Below are 20,805 nucleotides of genomic sequence, written 5' to 3'. Positions count from 1 at the left end.
GCTCAATGATCTGTTCCGTGTCGTGCTCCTCTGCCATCAGCCACCGGTGACAGGAGTCTCACAGATGCTACACATAGGTGAAGAGTCAGCTGACCTCGGCAGCACCGGCAATGCTCCTCGGGCATTTGGCCAATATGCTGCGGTACCACCCTCTTTATGCTGGAATGCTGCAGCTGTGTCCGTGCTGGCAGCTGCTGGGTGGCCAGCTGGGCTTTGCCCAAAAGCAATGGGAGGAGTCGCAGAGCTCAGTCCTCCTCCAGGAGTCTCCACACAGCAGCCGCATACTCGGACAGCTCCAGGAAGCTTCTGGATCATTTGTGGAGGCCATCTTCATGAGCGCAACATCTGACATGGTGGCAGGGGACACCGCTGGAGATGTGTTGAACTGCAGCAGCTTCTGGAGTGCCTGTCGGCTCTTGGCCTGCTCATTGCAAGTGCCACAGGTGAGAATCATCACACGTTACCTGCCGGTTCAACCCAACTCCTCTCCATCCACAGTTGATGCTCAACCACATCCCTTCCTCAACAATCTCACATCTGATTTTGAATGGCATTGGGAACTTCTTAGTTGGTCCTGAGTGACTTTTATTGGTAAATGTTTTTGGACCATATTTTTCACTGCTTCAATGTTCCTTGCAGTGTCTAATGTCTCTGGACATTAGAACTTGGACATGTTGGCTATTGTGTCCTAGAGACTATGAATCTCTGACCATAGTTATGCTGTGCCACTTCATTTTCTTTGCCTATTCTGGCATTGGTGTTTCTGATCGTTATTGCCTGTACTACACTTTTCTGGCCTACTATCTATGAGTGAATGTGCTTCATTTAAAAGAGAGTAGTAATCATTTAACACTGTTGTGACTGGACTGGTTTTGCCTGTCCGTCCACCGTCTTGCTCCATTAGTGTTTTTGGGAGAGCGGTTTTGAGGGCCTATTTCCTGGGATCAATTACCAAAGGGGATCACAGCTTTCCAACTCTAAATGAGAACCTCTGGTGTTAAGAATGATGAATACCCTGGGATTTTCTTCCCATGTATCACCAGGTTAAATCTCAGGTTCTAAAACCATTTGTGCCATTTTTCAGATTTCACACATGCATGGGTTGCCCTGTCAGGTAAAAAGACTAATGTGTCCACACCAAAGTTATTATCGTTAACGAAAACTATGACGAAAACTACAACTATCAGTGAAAAGGCATTTTCGTTAACTGAAATAAAAATAAAATGTGAGTTTAGAAAAAAACAAAACTAAACTGCACTTATAATGTCCAACTGCAATACGAATGAAAACTAAATAGAATTTCAGGGAATAAAACTTTTTTTTTCGTATTATAAAAATTTGGTGGTCTAAGAACAGTGGTTGAATGGAGTGGATCCATCAATGTTGCCAAATCATAAATGACCAGTAGATGGCAGAGTAATGTGTATTAGTTTCCCCCCAATAATCAGAACTAGCAATTATAAGCCTCCCAATATTTATACCATGATCAACTGAAACAGCTGTAGAAGTAATTTATTTTGTAACGTTATTGGTGTTCTGAATCAACTGTTAGTTTGTAATAACAAATCAGATAAAAATACTTTTAAAAAAAACCTACTAAAAAATTACTGTTGTTTGACTAGGAGAGCACAGGTAGCGTTGAAGATGAAGAGAAGCGCTGCCCAGCAGACTATTTTGCATTGGTGGTCAGAGAGGGGCAGTAAAAAAAACAAACAAACCTAGCTAAGGACACTCCACATATATTGTAGCTAGCTAGCTAATTCACTGAAATTTAGCCATAACTATCAGTGTGACAACTTAGCAAAAACTGCCTTGTGTTATGTTAGCTAAATCTTATTTTAATAGTTCCTATTATTATCAACAACAAGGTTGTTCACACTGGACGTCGTGTTCACACTGTGCACTACAGTAGCATGTTAAAATCTCACAATTAACAATGTGTATAAGTTTTAATCAGTGACAGTGTTCATTCATTTGGAGTGTTATTATGCCCTGTGGAGATAGTTTTAATGAAACAATCATTTGATCATAAATGTGTGTGGACAATAGATAGATTAGACAGATAGACAGATGGATGGATGGGTAGACAGATAGAAAGATAGATAAGCAGAGGGAAATTATGTAATGTCACCGCAGATATAACAAAGCTGATTTAAAAATAATAATAATTAAATAAATAAATATTGTGAAGCATACCCATTCACACTTTTGTTACCAATGTTAATAGGTAGGAAAAAACTGAGCCCAGTTTGGAATTTGTTTGAGTATGATCACCATGATATTAAAAACTAAAACAATACTAAAACTAAATACAAATGAAAAGTAATGATTTTTGAAAGATAAAAACGTAATCAAACCTATTTATGCACCACTGAAACAAAACTGAAATTGAAAACCAAAATACAAAATGAAATAAAAATAAAAACTAGCAATATTTTTAAAAGTATAATAACCTTGCTCAGCACACATGGGTGGAGGTTATACTAGAAGAGAGACTTAAAACCTCGTTCTTCTTCAAGGCCTGGTGAATTTCTTCCTTGGAAATATGTGCCTTAGGCAATTATAAAACTCATGAGGGTGCTCACTGAGACCATGTTTGAGGTTCATCACAGATATCATGGCAGAAGTTTCATTAGTTTCATTAACCTGAAGTGTCACTGAGGAAGCAGCACCCTTCGAGCTAACGCTATTACATTAATTTCTTCTAATCTCTATACTTTAAAATTATTTACCTTACGTTATACAAATATAACTGACACTACTTTAGATAAAACAATCGTAACGTTGCGCTGTCGCAAAATTTATCTGTTTTTTTTTTTTTTTTTTTACAAACATCCGCGACTAGCTTGTAGCCCGTAGCCCGCTAGCATCACCTACCGCTAGCCTTGTTTACGTTTCACATTTCTCACTTACCGCTGTTCTGTTTAAAAACAAAAAAACAAATATGTCTGCTGTCTCTCCGTTTTTGAGTGCAGATGAGGACTCGCTCGAGCTTCACATGGTGCGGCTGGAACTGGAGGATGTGGAGAAGCAGATCCGCGGCCTACTCGACAAGCAGGCCCAGCTGCTGGAGCGACAAACTGCGCTGGAAACATCTTGTGCCTCTGCCCACATATCCAAGGTAAGCACACAGCGTGGTATTTCCACTCCCAGCCCCTCTACGCTGTGTGTTTCTCTGTGCAGGGACCGTGCACCTAGGACTTTCCCAGCCGTGGTCTCCGTCACGCCGGCGCCAACACACCTCGGGCCTTGGGTAAACCAGCGGCGAAAGGCGCAGGCTGGACCCTCTCCACCTCCGGTGTTCGAGATTCCAACCAGGAACCGCTTCGCCCCTCTCCGCCAGACCAGACCCAACGCTGTGATCCTCGGGGACTCCATTGTGCGGAACGTCCGTGTAGCCTCATCTAAAGGTAAGGTGCGCACACACTGTTTTTCTGGTGCTTGTGTCCTTGATGTCGCTGCGCAGGTATCCGGGATCCTGAAGAAGGACGAGCGCATTGGAGCGGTTGTGCTGCACGCGGGGACGAACGACACCAGGCTGCGGCAGACGGAGGTTCTGAAGAGGGACTTCTCCAGCCTGATTGAGACGGTACGAGGCAGATCACCCACGGCGAAGATCATCGTCTCTGGACCTCTTCCCACATACAGACGTGGAGCAGAAAAGTTCAGTAGACTTCTAGCATTAAATGATTGGTTAGTCTCTTGGTGTAATGAGCAGAATCTGGTGTTTGTCAATAACTGGAATCTGTTCTGGGAGCGTCCTAGGTTGTTTCGTCCTGATGGCCTGCACCCCAGCAGCCTTGGAGCGGAACTGCTTTCAGACAACATTTCCAAGGCGCTACACTCCAAGTGACTGCCTACCGTAAGTACATCTTCCAATAATAACATTCAGTATAATCAACGTTCAATTAAAAATCCGGCAAAGGTAATACATACTATAGAGACTGTGTCTGTTCCCCGAGCTATACAAATATATAGAAAATCTCGGAAAGTCTATCTTCGTAACCTAATTAACATAAAATTAAATCATATTGAATGCACAGCCAGCACTTTTGATCTGAGGCTAGGACTATTAAACATTAGATCTCTTGCGTCTAAGGCTCTTATTGTTAACGACATCATTACTGATCAGGAATGTAATTTAATGTGTTTAACAAAAACTTGGATTAAACCAAACGAGTACATAGCATTAAATGAAGCCAGTCCTCCTGGATACAGTTATGTACATCAGCTTCGTTCAACTGGTAGAGGAGGAGGTGTTGGACTCATCCATAGTAAAAATCTAGTCATCACACAAAAACCTAAGCATAAATTTAATTCTTTTGAAATTCTTTATACCAGTATAAGTTATGTAGCCACAAAAAATAAGTCAATTCCTCTAATTATTATTTACAGACCCCCAGGGCCATATACTGAATTTCTTAGTGAATTTGCAGACTTTGTCTCAAACCTGGTTGTGTCTGTAGATAAAGCATTAATTGTCGGAGACTTTAATATTTATTTTGATAACCTGGGAGACCCTCTAAGATTAGCGGTTGTGTCCATCTTAGATTCAGTAGGGATTAATCAGAACGTAATCGGGCCTACTCATAATGGTGGTCACACTCTTGACCTCATACTAACATACGGACTAAGTATAGAAAATATTATCATTTTTCCGCAGTCTGAAGTTGTCTCAGACCATTATCTTATCTCGTTCATAATACGTATTGATCATAATATTTCCACCTCGCCTCGCTACCGCATAAAACGTACCTACACATCAGCTACTGCACCGAGCTTCATAAATAACCTTGCAGAAACATCAATTAGATTTGGATCACCGTCAGATCACACAGAACTCGATCAGGCGACTGAAAGCTTGGAGTCAACACTCCGCTACACGCTAGATAGAGTGGCTCCACTCAAAAGGAAAATAATTAGAGAGAAAAAATTAGCACCCTGGTATAACGATCAAATGCGAACCTTAAAACAGACAACTCGACAATTAGAACGTAAATGGCGTCAAATAAACTGGTGATATTTCAAACAGCATGGAAGGAGAGCCTACTGAAATATAGGAAATCTCTTGGCGATGCTAGAAAAATCTATTTCTCCACCTTAATAGGAGACAACAAAAACAATTCTAGATTCCTTTTCAACACAGTAGCAAAATTAACTAGGAATAAAACCACTACAGAGAGAAACACTCAATCATTACATAGCAGTGAAGATTTCATGAAATTTTTCATTGATAAGGTTGAAAATATTAGACGTGAAATACAGGCCATTAAATTAAAATTGGACAGTACTGTAACAAACCCATTGCATGACAATGTAGCAATATCAGATCAATGCTTAGAGTGTTTTGCTCCGCTTAGAGAGACCGAACTAGCTACATTAATCTCTTCAGCCAATTCATCAACTTGCATACTAGATCCCGTACCTACATGTTTGTTTAAACAGATTTGTCCAGGAGTAATTGAACCACTTCTAAATATAATCAATTCTTCCCTAAGCACTGGCTATGTACCTAAATCACTTAAATTAGCAGTTATTAAACCCTTGATTAAAAAACCTGATCTTGACCCGTCTCAATTGTCCAACTATAGACCAATATCAAATCTCCCCTTCATCTCTAAGATTTTAGAAAAGGTTGTAGCAAAGCAGTTATGCTCGTACTTAGATAGGAATAACATTCATGAAATGTATCAGTCAGGATTTAGACCTCATCATAGCACAGAGACAGCGTTAGTTAAAGTAGTAAATGACCTTCTACTGACTTACGATCAGGGTTGTGTCTCGCTGCTTGTGTTACTCGACCTTAGTGCAGCTTTTGATACTATAGATCACACTATTCTACTTGATAGATTAGAAAATGTTGTTGGTATTAAGGGAACAGTCCTCTCCTGGCTCAGGTCTTATCTGACCGATCGTTATCAGTTCGTAGATGTAAATGGTGATTTCTCCATGCGTACTGAGGTTACTTTTGGAGTTCCACAGGGTTCTGTTTTAGGCCCACTGCTCTTTACTTTATATATGCTACCCCTAGGTCAAATTATTCGTAAACATGGAATTAGCTTCCACTGTTATGCTGATGATACACAGTTGTATGTTTCAGCGAAGCCAGAGGACAGACAGAAGCTTAGTAAAGTTGAGGATTGTGTAAAGGACATTAGACATTGGATGTTAATTAACTTCCTTCTACTTAATTCTGATAAAACAGAAATACTTTTATTAGGCCCACGTGTAGCTAGAAGTATTCTTTCTGATCACATGGTTACTCTGGATGGTCTTTCTGTTTCATCATGTACAGCAGTTAAAGACCTTGGAGTGATTGTTGACTCCAGCCTATCATTTGATGCTCATGTAGATATTACTAGGATAGCCTTCTTTCATCTCAGAAATATTTCTAAAATAAGAAACATATTGTCACTACATGATGCGGAAATACTAGTTCATGCATTTGTCACCTCTAGATTAGATTACTGTAATGCCATACTGTCTGGATGTTCCAGTAGGAATATAAATAAGCTCCAGTTAGTCCAGAATGCAGCTGCTAGAGTCCTAACTAGAACTAGAAGATACGACCATATCACACCGATATTATCAATACTGCATTGGCTCCCAGTAAAATCTCGCATTAATTATAAAATACTTTTATTAACCTATAAAGCACTAAAGGGTCTCGCGCCACAATATCTAAGCGACCTTTTGGTTTTATATGATCCGCCACGCCTACTTAGGTCAAAAGATGCAGGCTATTTGACGGTACCTCGAATAGTGAAGGCTACAGCAGGGGGAAGAGCTTTCTCTTATAGAGCCCCACAGTTATGGAACAGTCTTCCTATTAGTGTTCGGGACTCAGACACAGTCTCAGTGTTTAAGTCTAAGCTTAAAACGTATTTGTTTACTCAAGCCTACCCTGACTAGATTCTGTTCTACTACTTCGCAGTCATAATTATCTTTTTTCTCCCTCTCTCCTTTCGCAGAGCCCCACACGAATTTATGGAGATACTAGAGATCCAGATCCTTTCTGCCTCTGGATGGAGCTCAAATCTTTAATTCAAGACTGCTGGGACTACGGCTGCTCCTAACGCCATACAGACTTCATATAAATCCATAATGAACTTTTTCACACTAACTGTTGTTACCCAGATGAGGATGGGTTCCCTTCTGAGTCGGGTTCCTCTCAAGGTTTCTTCCTCTTAAAACATCTTAGGGAGTTTTTCCTTGCCACCGTCGCCACTCAGTGGCTTGCTCAGTTGGGATAAATTCGCACCTTTAATATCTGTATACCATGTCGATATTTCTGTAAAGCTGCTTTGAGACAATGTCTATTGTAAAAAGCGCTATACAAATAAAATTGAATTGAATTGAATTAGCAAAGGATGAGTACTCTTCAGCTTGTGCATCACAAAGCTGGTTAAAGCTGCTGCGAATTGAAGCCAGCAGTGTCTCTATGAATGCATGGACTGTTCTGAAATTGTTTTCCAGAGAAGCTCGACATTCTTTTACTGAGTGGAGTAAGAAAAGTCAAGAAGGCGGTGTTTAAGTTCTCTTAGATAGTCTTAGATGTTATGGTCACATTTTTTGGGCTTAAAATGTTCAATGTCCTTTTGCAAGGCCATCGAGCTGGTTTATATGTAGGCCTTTGCAGGTTACTTAAGCCTGGCAACAGGCATGAGTTGGAACATTGCCAGCTCTTTGGTATGCATGGTCAGAATCAGTAACTGAATCAATAAAAACGTGATTAGGGTCTGCACCTAGAGGGCTGTGATGTGTCCACCTCACATTAGTTTTGTTAAAAAGTTTTGCCTTCCTTGTAGAGGTGCCTCCTGCATACCATGTTCTCTGTGACAGCGAAAGGATATATGTTGTAGGTCTTGTGATGTATTTAAATATGCTTCTCCTGATCAGGGAAGTGAACCTCAGATTCATGCTGTCTAGGCACCAGAGGAGTACAACAATGGAGTCTTGTAGGTCCACCTTGTGATGGTGAGATGTGCAGGGAGGTGTAGGACAAAATAATGCAATTGATGCCCTGCTGTAAGTTCTCAAAGTAGGAAGCTGATAATGCAGAATGGGGCCCTACTCTAGGTCCCTGGTGGACTGAATAGCCCTCAGTCCCAGGTCAAACAGTTTCCTTTCGGTCACTTTGGATCACATTTCTTAGACTCTGATTCTTCTACTTTGTCATAACTATGTGTTTCCCATCTGCATTCAGATGTTCAAGTTTCCCATGCAGAATATAGAGCTCTATGCTGGTCTTTTGGTAGAATAGCAAGAATATTCCTCCAGTAGTATCCTGAATGCTAATGTTTAAGGCCCATTTTGGATGAAGGGCACTATCTTATTTATTTTATTATATCCTTTATTAAGTACTGTCAAAGACTATTTCTGTCTTGTTCAGGAAGAATTTACACAAAGGAAAATCTAAACAAATGGTCACTCAGGACCAAATAAGAAGTTCCCAATGCCATTCAAAATCAGATGTGAGATTGTGGAGGCAGGGATGTGGTTGAGTATCGACTGTGGATGGAGACGAGTCAGGTTGAACTGCTAATGTCAATGCTCAGGATAGAACTGAAGCATTACAGTCCCGTGCTAATTTACTATTATATTATGAAATCCTATTTCATTATTTTAGAGTTTTATGTGGATAATGTCCTATGAATAACGTTTAAGTTTTCTTGTAATTTTTTTTTTCCTTATTCTTACCTTTAAAGTAGACACTTGTAGTTGTTTGTGTAGTTCCTCTTTCTCTGTCTCCAGGCCACGTCTTTCCTCCTCTGCAGTCTTTCTGTATTCCTCTGCCTGTGGTGGGACATGGGCACAAATTCTGAGTGTTAACTGAAACATTAATGCCTATATAGCTGAGGCTTTCACACTACAAAGATGCAGAAAAGGGTAGGTTATATGTTCTGGACAGTCAGGGCAGTTTCCTTTGAAACAAGTGGAGTATACCTGTGTGTTAGTTTCCTTGCTTAGTACTATTAGAAAAGTCGCAACCTTAATATGCCACACATGTCCTCTTTTACAATCTTGTCCTGTCAAAGGGTTGAGGAAGGATTCAAGATGCTAAGCTTCTATCACTTGTTTCATGTCAATTCTATAATTAAATCTGCATCATAGAGGTCTGGCTTGTGAGACTACATGATGAACAATGATCAGTGTCAGAACTGTTTCTGACATGGATTAAAGTGAAGAGTTATAATGCAGACATGACTGTAGAGGCCTCTAGTAAAAAAAAAATAATAATAAAAAAAAAAAAGAAGAAGAAAAAAGTAAGCTGTGCTGTCATGGCCATGACTGAAATGGAAAGAAGGCTTGGTTACACAGCCCCATGGAACAGGAATTCTGCCTTACTATTTTGAAATGAAGAGAAGTTGGCAGTACAGCTGCCTCGCATAGAGTCAGATGCTGGTCTGGTGTAATTGTACTCTTAGTGGCTGCTTCTCATTCTCTAACCACTATAGTGGAGAGTGCTGATAGCCCACCATTGGAGCATTCCTCATGATCAGAGCATAATGCAGGAATGCAGGTAGGCAGCAGCAATGAATGTGCTGCATATTGATAATAAAGAGTGCCTAATGGAAACTTAATCTGGATCTTTCAATTAGCATAGCTGATCAAATGCCTAACCCATTTTGAAGTATAGCTGCCCAAGTGCGGATCTTGGTTATCAACTTCATTACCCCTCCAAGACTCAAAATGTGCACTCAAAAGCAAACTGAAGCTGTGAATTGAGAAACATGCATGCATACTGCTTGCAATGGCAGATGCAGTAGCACTTGGTTTGAGATAAATACCTCTGTTACACATGCCACTGATCTCACTAGTGCATGGCACATGTGCTCGAGTCTATTCATAGCTGCAGATGCAGTAGGCAGAGAAAAACTATAAGCAAAATTTTAAGCAATGAAAGACACACCAGTGAAGTGTTGAAGATGACTGGGATTACTAACACACATGAAAGGTTAAGAAAATTGAGAGTATTATTTATTTACTGATGAGCTGTGAGCTACCCATCAGAACTGTGATCCTCTTGGGAGAGACCCCAGCATACTGACTGGGGATGTGTTGGAGCTTTTGCAGAGTTGAGTCTGGGACTACCTTGAGCAGACTTTCTGGGTCTATCCTAATAGTCTCCATTGCAGCATTGTCTGCACCACTGGGGCCAGACTGATGGTTAATAAACTATTCAAAAGTTGTCTTAAAGGTGCGGAACCTCTCCAACCTACAAGCAAAATATATTCCTACAGTGGGACTTGGACTTGGTGCTAGGCAGTTTGTGCAACTTGTCATATAAACCAATTGAAGATGTAGTTATAAAGTACTTTCCCCTTAAAACAGCTTTTTTGCTAGCCACCACTACATCAATACAAGAAACAAATGAGATAAAACAATCCTAATTCTAAAGGAAACATACATAACCTTCTGTTTTCATGGTGATGGAGTGAAAAAAAATATTGCACAGTTGGTTTGAAACTGATCCCACTGTCCTATGATGAATCTTTATTATTCTGATAGGAGTGGCCCTTTTCAGGATGACCCCATCCACAGAGCACAAGGAGCCACTGAACTGTTTGATGAACAACAAATTATGTAAATTACACTCAATGGCCAAAGGTTTGTGGACACCTGACTACACCCATAGTATGTCCTTTCTGAACATCCCATTCTAGATTTAGTTCCCTCTTTGGTATTATAATAACCGTCACTCTTCTGGAAAGGCTTTCACTGAGTATGGCTGGTGGGATTTGCACATTCAGCCACAGAGCATTACTGACGTCAGGCACTCATGTCATGGCAACAGTTTGAGGAAGGTCCATATATGGGTGTGATGGTCAGGTGTCCACAAACTTTTAGCCATCTAGTGTATATGCTGTGGCCTTCACAGTTAACAGATCTACTCCAAATGAACAACTACACTCACCATCCGTATTATTAGGAACACCGGTACACCTGAACATTCATGCAGTTAATCAGTTAATCAGCTTCCGGTAATTTTCACAGCAAACAACAAAATGAAGAAAAAGTGTGATCTCTGTGAATTTGACCATGGCATGGATGTTGTGCCAGATGGGCTGGTTTGAGTATTTCAGAAACTGCTGATCTCCTGGGACACACAACAGTCTCTGGAATTTACACAGAATCGTGCGAAAAACAAAAAGTATCCTGTGTTCAGAGGGTCTGCAGGCTGAAACAACTTGTTGATGAGAGAGATCAGATGAGAATGACCAGAGTGGTCTGAGTTAGCAGGAAGTTTGTAGCAACTCAAATGAGCACTCTTTACAACCATGGTGAGCAGAAAAGCATCTCAGCAGGAACAAAACATCAAACCTTGAGGTGGATGAGCTACAACAGCAGAAGACCACATTGGGTTCCTCTCCTGTCAGCCAAGAACATGAATCTGAGGCTATCATGGGTGCAGACTCACCAAAACCGGATAGCTGACTGGAAAAAGACCAAATTATACATTTTTTTTTTCCTGAACTTCAACTGTCCAGTTTAAGTGAACCTGTGTACAAAATCGCTTCAGAATCCTGCGGTTGGTGGCTCACAGGAGTCGAACCAAATGTTGTGTTCTGCCATTATAGTCCTCTGATCTCTCTCATCAATAAGGTGTTTCAATCTGCAGACCCTCTGCTCACAGGATGTTTTGTTTCTTTTCTCTTTTTTTTTACACCATTCTTTGTAAACTCTAGAGACTGTTATGTGTGAAAACCTCAGGAGCGGAGATCAGTAGTTTCTGAAATACTCAAACCAGCCCATGTGGTACCAGCAGCCAGGAGGTCTCTAGTTGGGGAGAATTTTTTGTTGTGGTTTTTAAATTTTTATTTATGTATTTATTTATTTTTTTGGGGGGGGATATGTGTAAATATAATATAAATATAAACAATAAATATAAAATATAGTAACATTACACTTATTTCATGTCTCCTCCATATGCTTTCTTGAGTTTTATGAATTATGTGAGGCACAAAACAAACACCATTCATCCATCCTTAGCTTCCGTATCACGGCCCTCTGCCCTTTCACTCCTAGCGTTTTTACGATGTGATCAAAAGTAGCTTAATATAGTTTTTTTTTCCATCCTGCCCAACTGACTGTCTCTCTCTCCCCTTCAACCTCTTCTCTCTCCTTCTGGCCTTTTTTTGATTATCAGCAAAAGTAAGAGTGACAGCATGGGTCAGTGCAATAAAAATTATACCAAAAAAAATCCCATAGTGGCTTGACAATCTGCATAAATGACAGCTCAAACACTTTACAAACATTACTTATCATTCTATGTAACTATTGACTAAGTTTCTATTTGTAATAAACATGTAAGCTAACATAACTGATTATGAATAAGGGCATTCAAAATAGATTAAACCTGGATCATTTCAGGTGCATGCACACAGCTTTATTCTCATCAAAGTTTGTACTATCGCATCTGTTAAAGTAATTGATTCTGTTAAGACTCGGTTAACTTACCTGAGGTGGTCTGATCAGTCCTGTGAGGATTACGTGCTTATAAAAAAGCATTCCCATTGGCTGCAGACTAATACTAGCACCATTTTGTGACCATTCACAAAAATCAACACTGTACAATTTTTTTTTTTTCCGGAAAAAAAATAATATATTTTTAAACTACATTTTAGTCTTGTATATTTTTGTCAACAATATTGCATGTTGACATAATCACAGTTGGTGTTAATGGGAAAAAAGGTCATCAGCGAACATTTTTTATCATAGTTTTCATTAACAAAATTAACACTACTCTACCACAATTATTGGAACAGCACGTGAAGGAATATCTTTTGGAACAACAATGTTTCATCCCTCCAGCACAGTTCCAGAGACTATAGAAAGTAGAATCTGTGCTGAGATGCACTAAAGCTGTTCAGAAAGCTCATGCTGACCTAAAAGCTTGCTAGTGCAATTTATATTGTTTTTTTCCATTACTTCCATTAAAAGAAACTTGAAAGACTACAACATAAAGTCTAGTAGAAAATAATCAAATTGGAATGGGACACATATTCCTTTCCAAAGCTTTGCACCTAGATGTAATTATAATACAAATATGTACAAATATAGCAATTGTCCAAATATCCCTTTTGTATGTTGTCAAAACTTTTGACTACACAAGTCAAGTTGCCGTACCTGCTTTCTTTCGTTTTCCAGTGAGGCTTGTGTTTGGCGCAACTCACTGGCATGTTTGCAGATCAATTCTTCCAGTGCTTTCCTTAGTTTCTCTTTCAGACGGACCTTTTCCTCCTCCATCATATTCTGTACTCGTTTCTTTTCCTCCTCCAATTCCTGTTTGTCATTTGATCGTTCTTTCTCCACCTCTTGATGGAGGCGCTGAATCTCCTCAGAATGGGCACGTTGCAGCTCCAAGCGCATGGAAGACAAAGCATCTGCATGCTAAAACACACACTCCAAAAGTAAATAGCATATACAGCACATTGTATGATATGAGGGTTTAGTTAGTTAGTATTACTGTATCATCATTTATACATATGCATATGTACATGAGTGTTGTGCATACACAATATACAAATGCAGAATATACATACCATTAGTAAACTTCCAAACACTACATGTACTTAGAGGTACATTATGTATCTTAATGTTGGCTATTGCTTGTGAAAACTACCTAAACCTGATTGAACGCTGATTTTCCTTATCAAAACTTTGCGTTCCCATTTAAACTCTCTTTTTTAACCTGACTGGTTTAGCCAGGCTTTAAACCAATACATGTTGTCCCAAAAGTCTCATACATGGGGAAATTAACACTTTTTAGCAAAATGTAACTTTATTTACAAAGCATCCTCTACATGATTGCCTACAAGCCCATATTCTACATGCCATTTCTTTGTAAACACACACAGAGTCGCTTCTCCCCCTCATGATGAACTCGTGTTAACACATCTGGTATTACGCATGTCCATCACAACCTTACGACAGCTTCCCAATCGAGCCATGAGAATGCTTTCAATAAGTTCTTCTTTTGTCAAAGCCATTCTTAAAGGCTATCTGAACAAAATATATAATATAGACTAAGTATAAGTAAATTCTGGAAGACATTTTGCTAAAAAAGTGTTAATTTCCCCTATGTATGGAGACTTCATGGCCACTGTTTCAATTCACAACCATTTAAAAAAAAAAAAAAAAAAAAAAAAAAGGTTTTATGTTTATCTCTGACTTTCTATGTTCAATTATGCAAAATATGCCTTATTTCTCATTCCTTATTTCTCTATATGGTCTCAGAATATTGTATGATCTCAGATAAGTCTCGGCCTCTCTGTCTTTATCTACATACATTAGGCCTAAAACATTCATAAAGTTATACTCCTGTTATACTCCATTTTCTGAAAATCGTGCTTTCTTAATCTTGTTTCTTATGTCTTTATTTACTGTAAATGATCTATGCAGTGTGGTATGAGGAGCTGCACAATCTACAGCTGAGAACATAGCCAGGGCAGAGACTGAAGCAAGAATGATGAAAAGATCTTGCAAAAAAGTACAGTGTTACAGTATGATTTATTATTAAAAAAAAAATTTTTTTACATAGGTGCATGTGCTCAACAGGAATCAGCCGTCACAGTATCCTGAATACTGTATCTCCAGTATCTCTGTACAACAGAATCTCCAGGATACTGTGGGGCGTATGAACACCAGGTGCTGGTACAGGTGCTGCTTGAACACCAAACCAACATGGTCATGGAGTAGAGTCTTCTGGCTTTCAATCACCAGTGAACCTGTAGGACCTGGTGCTGTTTTATCAACACTAGGAATAGGTGCTCTTGTGGCTAAATGGGCACGAATCCTCATAACCACATTAGAAAATATAACAAAGTCTCTCTAGTAAAGTGGAGGCTGTCATAACAGCAACGGGGGGCAAAACGATTTTTAGTCTTGTGTTTGACTTGGGATATGTTTTTCATTTTAATCATGTAACTGAATATAACTATGTAAGGATGGATAATTGCCTAATTTACCTGTCTAAGGATTAAGAATTGCCCAGGGGAACAATTAATCTGCTCAAGCATGCAGGTATGGTTTAGCTGCATGTAGATATTGTTTACCTTTCCGAGCATGTTTGAGCATCCAGGTGCATTTTAACTAATTGATCATGTTTGACCATGTAGGCAAGAATCACCTGTTTGAGTGTGGTCGAGGGGGTTACCTGTTTGAGCATGCGAGCATGGTCATTAGAGCGGCCACTGTTTTGAAGTTCCAGCTCTTTGTTCCTGATGTTGAGACGACTCAGTTGAGATCTCAGTTCCTCCACTTCAGCAGACACCCGCACTTGAGAGGAGCTTTGGTTCAACAATTCCTCTAAAGAGTAATTAAGAATTGTCTCTGTATTTTCTCAACCACTTTCAGAGTGAGACACAAAGACATATCTTAGGGCAGAGGTTTTAAGGGCTCAAAATTCTCACAACCTTTGAAACGTAAATAGTGAATGCTGTGTCTTACAAATAGTCAGGTTCGTGTATAGCATTTCATATAAGAATCCTTTTTTTAATCCTCCCTGCCTATCTTCAACTTTTCATATCCCTACGAAACCTGCTGCTGAAACCCCATCTTTATATCTCCTAACTCCCTAGCTTCCAACATCCTAACAAATCTACAACACCCTGACTCCTTTTCCTCTCTACCACTTCAATCAGCTACAAATCTCTTGATCGCCTCTGACTTCTATCTTTCAGACCAAGAAAGTATTTTTGCCTTGCGTCTTGGCTGTCAGATCTTCTATGCAGCAATCGGAGACAATTAAGAGCCACTGAGAGTAAGTGGAGGAAATCACAACTTGATACAGGTCATCTCTCATACTGCTCTCTTCTGTTAAAGTCCCCCTCCTGCTTCACCCTCCACCCTGACTGTTGATGACTTTGTCATCTTCATTGATAAAAAAAAACCCCAAAACCTGCCACTTTTTACCTCCTAGCTCAATTCCTGTGGTGCGCTATCCTTCCTGTCTTTAACATATTTTACATTTCCTCCTCTTTCTACAGTAGAGATCCTACAGATTCTGATGTCCAGTAATCCTACCACATGCCTGCTGGATCACATTCCTTCAACAATGGTCCTGATCATCTTGCAAGACCTTCTCCTCTCCATCATTTCCACTGTAAATTACTACATAAATCTGATCAAAACAGCAAAAGTTACAGCGCCCTCCACTAATATTGGCACCCTTGGTAAATATAAGCAAAGAAGGCTGTGAAAAATTTTCTTTATTGTTTAAACTTTTGATCTTTTGTTTTAAAAAAAATCACAAAAATACTCTGCTCTCATGGATATCAAACAATTGCAAACTCAACATAGGTTTATCCAGAAATTATATCTTTGTTAAATATAAGTGTGCAACAATTATTGGCACCCTTATAGTCAATACTTTGTACTAACTCCCTTTGCCAAGATAACAGTTCTGAGTCTTCTCCTATAATGCCTGATGAGGTTGGAGGCAAGGGATCTGAGACCATATTCTTCACAGCCTGCTTTGTTCATGTTTACCAAGGGTGCCAATATTACTGGAGGGCACTGTATATCAATCCTGAAAAAGCCCACACTAGTTACATCTGGTCTGTATCTACATCTACATAGATACATCAGAAACTACTGATCAGTATCACTTCTATCCTTTCTTTCAAAATCCCTTGAATATGCTGAATACAGTCAGTTTTTCCTTTTTAGGAGCCACATGCTTCATGCTGCTAGATCAGCCAACTGTTATTGGTCCTTATTCTCCTTCACCTCTCAACAGCATTGGACATAATCAGTCGCGACTCTCAATCCTCACAAGCCTTGGAATTAGTAGCAGAGCATGTAATGGCTTGCTTCTTACCTTGAGGAGGGACAGTCATATCAGGTGACATGTAGGGGATATGCTCAATGGAGACTCTACATTGGTGTCCCGCAAGGCTTAGTGCTGTGTCCTTGTTTGTTCTCCCTCTATGTCCACTCTCTCAGTGGTAATGTTGTCACAAAGTTTAATATACTCACATGGTATTTCATACCACCGCTATGCTAACAACACTCAACTTCTCTCCTTTCCTCCCTAAGATTCCAAAGTTTCGGCACAGATGTCAGCACTGTCTGATAGACATCTCATTATCAATGACTGAACCTAAATCCCAGCAAGACTGAGCTACTCTATATCCCTGCAGATGCTTCCAAACATCAATATCTGGGCAGAGGAAATTCGATTTCCTGGCATCTTATTCCCCCCACTGCTGAACGGTTTGACAGAAAATCAATTTTGACCCACGTGATTTCAGTAGATCGCCAACTTTATACTCGTCTATCTCAGGGAAAGTAAATGCTCCGAAAATGTATTTTGTTCTGAAGATTATTTAGAGAGTCCATTCACTTCTGTTATAAATTACTCTGTCATATTTCAAACAATGTGATAGAATAACAAAACTCTTCTTCTGGAATGGTAAAAGACTCCACATCCACGTTGGCAAATTGCAGTGGCCAACTGACAGAGGGGGTCTGAGGCTGCCAAAACATAGAGTGCTGTGACCAATTGCATGTACTGCTGGCTTTGTCTGCTGACAGATGCTTTTTTTGTGCATCCATAAAAAAAAATAATAATAAAAAAAAAAAAAAATATATATATATATATATATATATATATATATATATATATATATATATATATATATATATATACAGATGCTTTTTTTGTGCATCCATAATATATATATATATATATATATATATATATATATATATATATATATATATATATATATATATATATATATGGAGAGAGAGAGAGAGAGAGAGAGAGATACTGCTGCTAAAATACAAGAATCAACATTTAAATATAAGTTTCCTGGGTGCTTGTGGCCAGTTCACCAGAACATGGCTGTAGGTGTTTTTTTTCTGTTTACCTGATTTGTTTTGTAGTTCATTTTCTTGTAGCAATAATCGTTCTTTTGCCACAGCTAGCTCCTCCTCTGCTTTCCTAGTTATTCTTTCTGCCTCTGCAACTCTATGATGGCAATTTTCCAGCTGCTCCTCTAGATCCTAATGCAACATGAGAGAAAAAAGTACACTTGGTGCCTTTCAGTCAGATATATAGTCAGATAGTCAGGTCCATAAGTATTTGGACAGTGACACAATTTTTGTAAATTTGCCTCTGTATACCACCACAATGGATTTGAAATGACCAATCAAGATGTGATTAAAGTGTAGACTTTCAGCTTTAATTCAAGGGGTTTAACAAAAAATACTGAATTTAGGATTTTTAGCCATTTTTTTTCATAGTCTTTCCATTTCCACAGGCTCAAAAGTAATTGGACAAACTAACATAATTATAAATATAAGGATTATTTTTAATACTTGGATGTAACATGCCTTCAGTTGCTTCTTCAGTAAGTGAAAAGCATGCTCAGTTGGGTTGAGAGCAGGTGACTGGCTTGATCATTTAAGAACTTTCCATTTATTCGCCTTCAGAAAATCTTAGGTCATTATACATTTGTACTGTGAAGTACTGACCAATCAGTTTTGCAGCAGTGAACTGAATCTGAGACGAAAGTATAGCTCTATACACTTCAGAATTCACCCTGCTACTTGTATCAGCAGTCATATCATCAATAAACACCAGTGACCCAGTTTCATTGGCAGCCATACATACCCATGCCCATACCCACTTTGGATCATGAACCTTTCATTTCCTTCTCCAATGTTTTACTCTTTCCATGATTCTGGTACAAGTTAATATTAGTCCAAATAATCTTGTTCCAGAACTGGACAGGCTTTTTTTTATTATTTATTTATTTATTTTTTAGATATTTTCTAGCAAAGTCTAATCTGTTAACAGTGTATTGCATCTTGAGGTAAAACAGGGTATTTACGTTCATGAAGGTGCCTCTTGATTGTGATAGGTCTGTTTTGTTTTTTCAACCTAAAGATGGCCTCCTTCACTTGAATTTCTGTCTGTTACCACTGTCTGTGCAGTTCCCAATGATGAAGTATACTTGTGGGTTACTTCATTTCCCTGTCTACTTTGTCACTCATTCTGCAGGAATGAGCTCTGGTGAAAGTGAAGCCAGGGCAGGTATACAATGGATATAAAAAGTCTACACACCCCTGTTAAAACAGCAGGTTTTTGTGATGTAGAAAAAATCTGAACATTTTCCACCCTGAATGTGAAATTACCGTGTATACAAATTAAGTGAAAAACAATCAGAAACATTTTAGTAAAAAATAGGATAGCTGTATACATATGCACACCCTTTTATAGCTGGAGATGTGGCTGTGTTCAGAATGGACCAATCACGCTCAATGTTCAAAAGTAATTATCATGCAGTTGTCATCGATTAATTCATTCTGATTAACACCAAATAAAGATCAGCTGTTTCTGTAGCGGGGTATCTGCAGGTATCAGCACTTCAAATTTAATACTTTTAAATACCTTATTCAAGACATTTCCAAAAGATTTTAAGACCTACACGTCTCTTGAATCATGCTACACGATAAATCCGCTATAATGGATTGTGTTCATGCATATACATCCATTTCTGGGTTTAAGCAAACTAAAACCGGGTAAACTTCTATAGCAGGATATGGGAAACCGTAGCAAAAATCCTTTTTACATTACCATTTGCTCCAACAGTGAAAGAAAAAAAAACAATCCAGTATTTCATTTCCATGACTTTCCAAGATAGGACAAAAGCCGCCCTAAAACACTGATGAGCCACACACACACTCTGAGTGCAACACAGTCACATGGCTTTACCATTTCAAAAAGCAAAGAGCAAAAATAAAATCTAAATCTTCTTTACGGTGCTGGTCCGTTTGCATTTTTAAGACCTTTGAAACATGGATTTAATACATTTTAATGCTAATTAAGGCCTTATTTTTACATTAAGGCATTTAAGATATTTTAAGACTTTTTAAGGATCTGCAGACACCTTGTGTAGGATGTTCTTCACATCTTCTTGGTTTCATCCGACTGCTGAAGCCATGGTCAGCCAAGGAACATTGTAAAAGGCCGTCAATAACAAATAGAGACAATGGAGCACCATAGTGATATCACCAAGAACAGGACCTCCCTCTGAAATTTATCAATGGGCAAGTCAAAAACTTACCAGGGAGGCTACCAAGAGACATTCAGCAACATTAAAGAAGCTGTAGAAATCTCTGACAAGTACTGTTTACTCTCTGCATGTGACAGCATATCAACAATCTCACATATCTGGGCGATGGTATAGGGTGGCTAGATGAAAGCCCTTTCTCACAAAAAAAACATCCAAGCTCAACCAAATCACCCTAAAACATGTGGCAAAATGTGTTATGGTCTGAAAAGACCAATTCCAGAAGGTATAATAATTCAATAATTCCAAAAGGTATGTTTGGTGCAAACAAAACGCACATCACCAAAAGAACACCATATCCACGGTGCAGCATGGTGGTGGCAGCACTATGCTTTGGGGCTGGTTTTCTTCAGCCAGAAATGGGGCATTTATCAAGATGGAGGCAATGATGAATAGCTACTAATACAGTACCAGTTGAGAAAACATCATAAAGAGATCAGATGAAAACGGATGGTAAATGCCTCTCCCCCAAGATCTTCAGTTCAATTCAATTTTATTTGTATAGCGCATTTTACAATAGACATTGTCTCAAAGCAGCTTTACAGAAATATCAACATGGTATACAGATATTAAAGGTGTGAATTTATCCCAACTGAGCAAGCCACTGAGTGGCGACGGTGGCAAGGAAAAACTCCCTAGAGATCTTCCTATCTAGATCTAACACTCATACCCCATGCACCACTTTGAAGAGTATAATGACCAAAGTATTAAATGGGAT

General features: G+C 39.1%; 2 protein-coding genes across 4 annotated transcripts in view; one reads left to right on the top strand and one right to left on the bottom strand.

Annotated features, from left to right (window-relative positions):
* The window catches only part of fam184b (family with sequence similarity 184 member B), a 67,192-nt gene that overhangs the window by 35,036 nt on the left and 11,351 nt on the right, over positions 1 to 20,805 (bottom strand). For both annotated transcript variants that reach the window (XM_017461795.3, XM_047152200.2), the window contains exons 4-7: positions 17,880 to 18,015; positions 15,161 to 15,312; positions 13,132 to 13,395; positions 8,701 to 8,796 (exon numbers count right to left, since the gene is read on the bottom strand). In XM_017461795.3, the coding sequence (XP_017317284.1) occupies positions 8,701 to 8,796; positions 13,132 to 13,395; positions 15,161 to 15,312; positions 17,880 to 18,015 (648 nt within the window). The remainder of the gene's footprint in view (positions 1 to 8,700; positions 8,797 to 13,131; positions 13,396 to 15,160; positions 15,313 to 17,879; positions 18,016 to 20,805) is intronic.
* LOC128629457 (uncharacterized) lies at positions 223 to 3,996 on the top strand. Of its 2 annotated transcripts, XM_053677639.1 has the most exons (3): positions 224 to 443; positions 2,976 to 3,663; positions 3,766 to 3,996. In XM_053677639.1, exons 2-3 carry the CDS (start codon positions 2,999 to 3,001, stop codon positions 3,851 to 3,853), a joined length of 753 nt encoding a protein of 250 aa, XP_053533614.1. In that variant the 5' UTR covers positions 224 to 443; positions 2,976 to 2,998; the 3' UTR covers positions 3,854 to 3,996. The 2 variants fall into 2 exon arrangements, with proteins under 2 accessions (XP_053533613.1, XP_053533614.1); XM_053677638.1 differs by having other exon boundaries at positions 223 to 443; positions 2,976 to 3,996.

This window comes from Ictalurus punctatus, chromosome 29, assembly GCF_001660625.3.
Source record: "Ictalurus punctatus breed USDA103 chromosome 29, Coco_2.0, whole genome shotgun sequence".
In the NCBI taxonomy this organism is placed as follows: Eukaryota; Metazoa; Chordata; class Actinopteri; order Siluriformes; family Ictaluridae; genus Ictalurus; species Ictalurus punctatus.
The sequence above is the reverse complement of the archived record's forward strand: the minus strand, read 5'-3'. Positions and strand labels throughout refer to the sequence as shown.

What these genes read in the sequence shown, in the direction of transcription:
- LOC128629457 (XM_053677638.1), top strand. Translation starts at nt 2,999, where the DNA reads ATGGTGCGGCTGGAACTGGAGGATGTGGAGAAGCAGATCCGCGGCCTA.